Genomic DNA, 8,202 nt, shown 5'->3' with positions numbered 1-8,202 from the left:
GTGTGAATCAGTGACGGTGTGAATCAGTGATGGTGTGACTGAATCGGTGTGAATCAGTGACGGTGTGAATCAGTGATGGTGTGACTGAATCGGTGTGAATCAGTGATGGTGTGAATCAGTGATGGTGTGACTGAATCAGTTATAGGGTGATGCTGAATCTGTGTGAATCAGTGACGGTGTGACTGAATCGGTGTGAATCAGTGACGGTGTGAATCAGTGATGGTGTGACTGAATCGGTGTGAATCAGTGACGGTGTGACTGAATCGTGTGAATCAGTGACGGTGTGAATCAGTGATGGTGTGACTGAATCAGTGTGAATCAGTGATAGGGTGATGCTGAATCTGTGTGAATCAGTGATGGTGTGACTGAATCGGTGTGAATCAGTGACGGTGTGACTGAATCAGTGACGGTGTGAATCAGTGATAGTGTGATGCTGAATCTGTGTGAATCAGTGACGGTGTGAATCAGTGATATTGTGACTGAATCGGTGTGAATCAGTGATGGTGTGACGTGCATCTGTTTCAGGTGAACGGCAGCGAGGCATTGGTGGCTAAAGCCGCTCTGTTCAGTAGACACCCAGAGATGATCGACTGGCCCACCGACCACAACTGGTTCTTCGCCAAGATGAACATCACACAGGTCTGGGTGCTCGATTACTTCGGCGGAGTGAAAACCGTCACGCCAGAGGAGTATTACCGAGCCACTCCGTACCGGAAACACAGAGGTGAGTCCGGCAGACGTGATCGAGCTTCACTTAGATGATTCACTTATATGACTCTGGTCCATTCAGTCAGTGTGAATCAGCACTAAACTCACTTTATATATTTGCTCTGAAATCATTTAACTCCTATGCTGTACTGAAAATCCTTTAGCTCATTTGGTGTTCCTGGCCTTATAAATCTCTCATATTATCACAAAATATTGGATTCATTTTTTTATCAGTTTGTTTTCTTTCAATCAGCACAGGTTTTGTGTTTGTTTTTGGAGCTGATTAATTGAAGACTGCATTGTGTTTTCAGTGAAAAAAGCATTATTTATGAATTAATTTTGGTAATATTCCGTTTTTTAATGAAAAAAAAGCATTATTTCTGGAGAATTTTGGTAATATTCAGTTTTTGAATTAAAATATAATTTTGGTAATATTCAGTTTTTGAGTAAAAAAACTCAAAAAACGTGAATCTGTTTCAGGTGAACGGCAGCGAGGCATCGGTGGCTAAAGCCGCTCTGTTCAGTAGACACCCAGAGATGATCGACTGGCCCACCGACCACAACTGGTTCTTCGCCAAGATGAACATCACACAGGTCTGGGTGCTCGATTACTTCGGCGGAGTGAAAACCGTCACGCCAGAGGAGTATTACCGAGCCACTCCGTACCGGAAACACAGCGGTGAGTCAGGCAGACGTGATCGAGCTTCACTTAGATGATTCACTTATATGACTCCGGTCCATTCAGTCAGTGTGAATCAGCACTAAACTCACTTTATATATTTGCTCTGAAATCATTTAACTCCTATGCTGTACTGAAAATCCTTTAGCTCATTTGGTGTTCCTGGCCTTATAAATCTCTCATATTTTCACAAAATATTGGATTCATTTTTTTATCAGTTTGTTTTCTTTCCATCAGCACAGGTTTTGTGTTTGTTTTTGGAGCTGATTAATTGAAGACTGCATTGTGCATTGTGTTTTCAGTGAAAAAAGCATTATTTATGAATTAATTTTGGTAATATTCAGTTTTTTAATGAAAAAAAAGCATTATTTCTGGAGAATTTTGGTAATATTCAGTTTTTGAATTAAAATATAATTTTGGTAATATTCAGTTTTTGAGTAAAAAAACTCAAAAACTTTTTTTTTTTTTTGGATAAATCATTTGAAGTAGAGTGGGCAGACTGGACATTTGTGAGTGAACAATTCACTGAATCAGAGTTTTGAATTGATTCACTGAAACAGTCCAGAAACACATCCAGTTATTGTCTTCTCAGTCTTACATCACCAGCAATATAGTTCTGAATATACTGTTCATATGAGCTCTGAGCGCAGCTGTTATCAGTCAGAAGCAGACGCTGTGCTGAACGTCACGTGACCTCAGTGTGTGTGTGTGTGTGTGTGTGTTTCTACAGGAAGTGACACGCTGTAATCCTGGTGAACCGAATCAGAATCACTGATGGAGTGTTTCAGAAGAGACTCGGATTTATGAATGTTTCTCAGGTTGATTGTGTGTGTGTGTGTGTGTTAATCACATGTTGTTAATTTCTCCAGAACATTAATGCAGCATGATGTGTCAATTCCGAATGATTTTTGCAGTTTGCACAAGCGCTTTCATTCGACCCTTCACAGATTCACACCAAATGCAGATTGAAATCTTAAGAGAGCCTCGTGAGATTCACGCGTGTCACTCATAGATGTTCAATTTGGCGTCCTTGCCCCTAACCTTTGACCTCTGACCCCTGTAGCAGGAAATGTGAATGTGAAGTTTTTGGGTTGTGGCTAGAAGGGATACAGCTCCGACCGGAAACGATCAATGAAATTTCATTTTCTACATATTAGATTGTGTTTTATTAATGTCTACACCTCCCCCAACCCTAAACCTACCCCTTACAATAATGAAAATATTGTGTGGCAGAAATGACGCTGGTTTGATGTGAAGTTTTTGCTCATTTTGCTTGTATTTTACAGTTGATCTGTAATTTTACGCTCATCTGACGTCTTCCAGGCCTATAAAATCACACAGACGCCAGTCAAAGGATATTTACTCAGAGTGATTGTTTTTCTAACGCTCGTGTGTATTTTTAATAAGGATTTTTTTTGTCATGATGCAGTGAAATAAAGAGCTGATCTTTGATTGGATTGTTCGTCTCTCGTTCTGTTAATCTCTCAAATCTTTCTCTGAGAATGAGTAGGCGCGCGCGCGTGTGTGTGTGTGTGAGTGAGTCTCTCTCTGTGTGTGTGTGTGTGTCGTTAGTGTTTCAGTAGGTGGGTCGTGTGTATGTACAGGTGGAGCTCGAGGAGCCACTTCCTGTCACAGAGCAGATCTCGATCTTCACTGAAGTCTCACACACACACACTCGTGCGTCTCGAACCTGCGGCCCATCAGACGACAGACAGACAAACAGACGGAGGGATAAAGATGGCATGGAGAGGAGCGTCAGCCGTGGTCATCCTGCTGTCCATCACACCTGTGTCAGGTACGAGAGTGTGTGTGTGTGTGAGTGTGTGTGTGTGAGTGTGTGTGTGTGTGAGTTGAGACGCGTCCGCTGCAGGAGTCGAGGGAAGGCCGCCATCTTTGTCGAGGTTTCTGTGGAGTCGAGTGTTTCCTCCAGTCTAAAGATTGAGAATCAGCTCAGAAGCACTTTTCAGATGAATCCGGCGCTTGACCTTTGGTCTCCTGAGGTCAAAGGCCGTCCACTGCTGGCCTGAGCTGGGCTCGCTGGCGTCGTGCTTCGCTCGCAGGCCGCGGCCGTCTGCCTTTCTTTCGCTCCAGATCGAATATGTCAAGCGATTCAGAATTAATTTTTACTCAATTATTTTTTTTAATGTGATTATGTGGAATCAAAGAACAAACAGAGTCATAAAGATCAAATTACAGTCAGCATCGATATGAAAATGACGAACTGTCACGTTTAGTTTTTTAATAATAATACTAATAATAAAGTTACACTGATGTTTTTAAAAAGTCTCACCTAAATGTATTTCAATATTTTAGTCTTGTATTAATCTGAAATGTCTGATATAGTGTTGTGTTATTGTTTGGCTCGTGTTATTCGCTTTGTTCTCTCTCGTTGCTGCGTAAAAAAAAAGTTGAATTATTCCCCACATTTTATGTTTATCTGATGTTAATTAAACAATACATCAACAGTGCAAAACTTTTTAAAATACATATTTTTGTACATTTTGCATTCAGTTCATTTTAATTCTTAATTTTTACAGAACAATGAAATATTTCTCCAGGAAACACTTAATCTAGAACATGAGTGAAAATATCTCCACAATTTTTTTATTTAATTGTATACATTTTATAAGCACTAATACTATTACAAAGATTCCGAAGGCTTGATTGAATCTAAAGCTGCTGTGAAACACGGATTGTGAAAAGCGGCGTACAAATAAAAATGATTTGGCAAAAGCATAAACTGTGCAACAATGTCGATGAACTTCAATTAAATGAAAGGTTTCACCATAAACAGATTTAGCTGATTTGAGTGTTTATCGTTTATTAGAAATGCTGAAACATCAGAACAAACTTCTGCTTCTCCAAGCATCATGAGTTTTGATTTGAGAGCTGAATGTAAAATAATCCCTAAAAACCTGCTTCTGTTTTATAAAGCAGCTTTGCAGTCATTTTCAAATGCAGTTGAACAAACTTTTATTTAGTGTTAAATGTTAAAGTGTCTTTGGAGCTGGAGGTTTGATGGGGTTTCATCAGGTCGAGCAGAAGCGGAGTGTTGTGTGACTGTGAGCTGATTCTGAGCTGATTCTGAGCTGATTCAGTGCTGATTCGGTGTTGATTCTGAGCTGATTCAGTGCTGATTCTGAGCTGATTCGGTGTTGATGCACTCCGTGTGAATCTCCAGTAAAGCAGTGAGTCTGCTGATGTCAGATCAGTGATCGAGTTGAGTTGAGGGTTTGTGGATTCACTCTTTCCACCGACACACTCCAGTCGTGTCTTCATATTATTGTGAGATGAACTTCCTCAGCCATTCATGATTTTCCACAAACACAGATGAAAGATGAAACACACACACACAGGTTTGTTTTTGTGAAAAGTGGGGACTCTCCATAGGCGTAATGGTTTTTATACTGTATAGACCGTATATTCTATTGCCCTACACCAACCCTACCCCTAAACCTACCCCTCACAGGAGACTTTCTGCTATTTCAGATTTTCAATACACTCCATTCTGTGTGATTTATAAGCGTTTTGAATTACGGGGACACTGAAAATGTCCTCATAAATCACCTTCTCGTTGTAATACCTGTCATACCTTTGTCATTATACACATTTGTGTCCTCATAAACCACATAAACATGCACACACACACACTGTTTAGAGTTTTATTCTACAAATAGCTGGTGAATTTAATTCTACAGTCTATCTGATGCGTTTAGAACACAAGTTGATGCATGTTTTAGATTTTTATTTTTAGTATTGGGAAATCATTTTAAATTCAAACATACGTATAAGTATATATGCATATATATATATGAAGAGTTAATTTGCAAAAACAGATAACTCCGTTTTTAACCATTTTCAGAATTGTTTCAAAAATCTTGTTTTTTTTCATTCTGCGTTCCAATTAATCTCAATCAAACTTACAAAATAACTTAAAAATACAGCTAACTAACACAATAAAAAACATGATTTTTGAAAAGTGGAGTTATCTGTTTTTGCAAATAACCTTTCATATATATATATATATATATATTATTGCCATAACATTGGATTTAGATATTACAGACCATCAGATCTCTTAAATGGTAATTTCTGCGTCAATGTTCAGCTCAAGAATCTTCATTTCTGCTTCATTGCACTTAATTCTGTGTGTGTTCAGAGACGTCTCCGTTTGTGCTGAAGGCTGTTTTTGATCCGGTGCTGCTGATGTTGTGGAAAGTCTTCATTCAGTGGGCGAAAGCAGCTTGGTTTACAGTCAGAGTCCCTCTCAGTAGATCAGTGAATCAAATGATGAGACACGGTGGAAAATACAGGCTGAAAACATCATTTCAAGGAACACGCTGTAGAGTTCACATCAATCACATGAGATTCTGTGAACTCAAATATGTCACACCTGACAGATGCTGATTAGCGTATAACCAGCGCTCCACATTCACACGAACACAGCATAGCAGGCTTTTATTCACATTACAGCGAACACTACTCTTCAGACCTTTAGAGAGTCTGAAAGATTCATGCTTTTGAGTAAAAACAGCAATAACGTGAAATATTATTAGAATTTCAAACAGCTGTTTTCTATGTGTGTATATGTGTTAAACTCTAATTTATTTCTGTATTTTCAGCATCATTCCTCCAGTCTTCAGTGTCACATGATCTTCAGAAATCAGTATAATATGCTGATCTGCTGCTCGACAAACATTTCGTTTAACAGTCGTGCTGCACAATATTTTTGTGGAAACTGATACATTTAATTTTTCAGGATTCACAGATGAATGTTGAGTTCAAAAGAACAGCATTTATTTGAAATGGAAATCTTTTGTTACATTATAAATGTCCTAACTGTTACTTTTGATCACTTTAATGTGTCACTGATGAATAAAAGCATGAATTTCTTTCAAAAGAAATCTAACTGACGCCAAAGTTTTAAACATTGGTGTGTATATGTATATATTTTATTAAGAAATCAATTTTTAAGACATCTCTATAAATAAACAATCACATTCTGTTTTCTAGTTTTTACACAAATTGTAAGTGTTCGAGTCGCTGGTTTGATTTTATTAATAAAAATGATCAAGCTATATTTTTCTTTGAGTTGATCAAACCATCAGCACACCGAACGCTCGCTTCATTCACACGAAATCTGTTACTCATATTTATTTTAATCATATTTAATGTGTGCATTTACTTTTTATTGCAGCAATGTAGCAAAAGAACAGACGTTTGTTTATTTGACCCGTTTAGACACTCGTTTCAGATGAACGTAAAACAGAAGAACACGTATATAATATTTAGTTCGTCTAGCGTTAAATCGTGTGTTTCTGCTGCATCTGTACTCAAGTCAAAGTATGGATTCTGTACGAGGTTAAAAGTCCAAGTATCTGAGCAAAAGTAAAAAAGAGCAACTTTAAATGATACTGAAGTATTATAAAGCAGAAGTAACCAGAATGAAACCCGTTGAATCAAACCTCAGTGAGCATCTGCCATGAATTGATTAAGCTCATTTAAACAAAGCGGTTTATTACAGTTAATTAAAAATGTGATGTTGTGATCATTTAACGGTCCGTTCTGGCTGAAGAGAAGAATACTGTTAAATGTAATACTGGATATTACTGTTTTTTGGAAGTGGAAATTAACAGTGAAACATCCCAGAATCCTCTGTGTAGCACATCTTCTCAGTTTCTTCTCATCAGTTGTGTACATTAGGGCTTTATTATCTTCCGTCTGATGTTGTTAAATGTGTGTATTTTGGTGTCATGCGTGTCGTTTAGTGTTTATCAGAATATCAGTATTTTCCTCCTCGGCTTCTGCAAGAGCTGTCAGTGTATTCCAGAGCTACAAAACAGATATTAGTGCTTTAATAGGTTGCTTTATTAACAAGTTAACGAAATGCATTTTTACTGTAAATTTGAGCTAAAGCTGTAAAACTACATTTTGCACCCACAGTTCTGTTTTTTTACTGTATATTTAGTTTTATGTAGTATGTTAAATAAGGGATAATATTGTGACGAGCGATGTAGTGGACAGATGCGTCTCGATGTTGCATCAAAAGCCGTACGACTCGAAAGGTGTGCTATTTTTACAATCCTGTTTCCTCGTGGATTCTTTGAATTGTATTTTTAGCGTACTGTCGCTGTTGCTTACAGTTGCACTCTTTTGATCAAATAACCCAAAGAACTATTAGATCGTAATCATCACGCCTCGAAAAACTGCCAAAGCCAAACAAGCACTTCAAAATAAAACTGTGCACTGCAAAAAAAACGTTTTCTTGCTTAGCATTTATATCTTGTTTTCTAGTGTAAATCTCTAAAAATTCTTGCGTCAGGGTAAAACGACTTGTCTTGTTTTCTAAAAAATATTATCCAAATTGTATTCGTTTTTGCTTAAAACAAGTAAAAAGACCTGCCTGTGGGGTAAGAAAGATACTCTTAACTCAAAGGCTTCTGACCCCACCGGCAGATATTATACTTGTTTTAAGCAAAAACTAAATTGGGATAATTTTCCCAGAAAACAAGACTTAACATCAGAAGTCATTTTACGTAAATGCATCTTAATTCCAGAATTTGTAGATATTTACACAAGAAAACAAGACATGAATACTAAGGAAGAAAATCACTTTTTGCAGCGGAAGTGTTCGGCTGAAATGCTCTGAAGTAAAGGACGGCGAGTGTTTTTCTGATGATCAGATGACCAGGTGTTTGACCCGTTCTCGTGAACCGCAGCACTGAGCGTCTGCGGTGAGGAAGAGGAAGAGGAAGCTCAGATCAGCCCACAGCTCTTACACACCTTTCATCTGATCCAGAATCATACAGCTTCCA

General features: G+C 38.0%; 2 protein-coding genes across 4 annotated transcripts in view; both read left to right on the top strand.

Annotated features, from left to right (window-relative positions):
* Window positions 1-2,839, top strand: part of creg1 (cellular repressor of E1A-stimulated genes 1) — a 7,025-nt gene extending 4,186 nt beyond the window's left edge. Inside the window, exons 3-4 of the mRNA XM_016256270.1 lie at window positions 1,189-1,387; window positions 2,118-2,839. Coding sequence (XP_016111756.1) covers window positions 1,189-1,387; window positions 2,118-2,134 — 216 coding nt within the window. The 3' untranslated portion in view covers window positions 2,135-2,839. The remainder of the gene's footprint in view (window positions 1-1,188; window positions 1,388-2,117) is intronic.
* A 74-nt stretch (window positions 2,840-2,913) lies between these two features.
* Window positions 2,914-8,202, top strand: part of LOC107570076 (T-cell surface glycoprotein CD3 zeta chain) — a 10,135-nt gene continuing 4,846 nt past the window's right edge. For all 3 annotated transcript variants that reach the window (XM_016256273.1, XM_016256274.1, XM_016256271.1), the window contains exon 1: window positions 2,914-3,182. In XM_016256273.1, the coding sequence (XP_016111759.1) occupies window positions 2,984-3,182 (199 nt within the window). In that variant the 5' untranslated portion in view covers window positions 2,914-2,983. The remainder of the gene's footprint in view (window positions 3,183-8,202) is intronic.

The sequence above is a fragment of the Sinocyclocheilus grahami genome, unplaced genomic scaffold (assembly GCF_001515645.1).
Source record: "Sinocyclocheilus grahami isolate Dianchi unplaced genomic scaffold, SAMN03320097.WGS_v1.1 scaffold1411.1, whole genome shotgun sequence".
NCBI classification, from domain to species: Eukaryota; Metazoa; Chordata; class Actinopteri; order Cypriniformes; family Cyprinidae; genus Sinocyclocheilus; species Sinocyclocheilus grahami.
The sequence above is the reverse complement of the archived record's forward strand: the minus strand, read 5'-3'. Positions and strand labels throughout refer to the sequence as shown.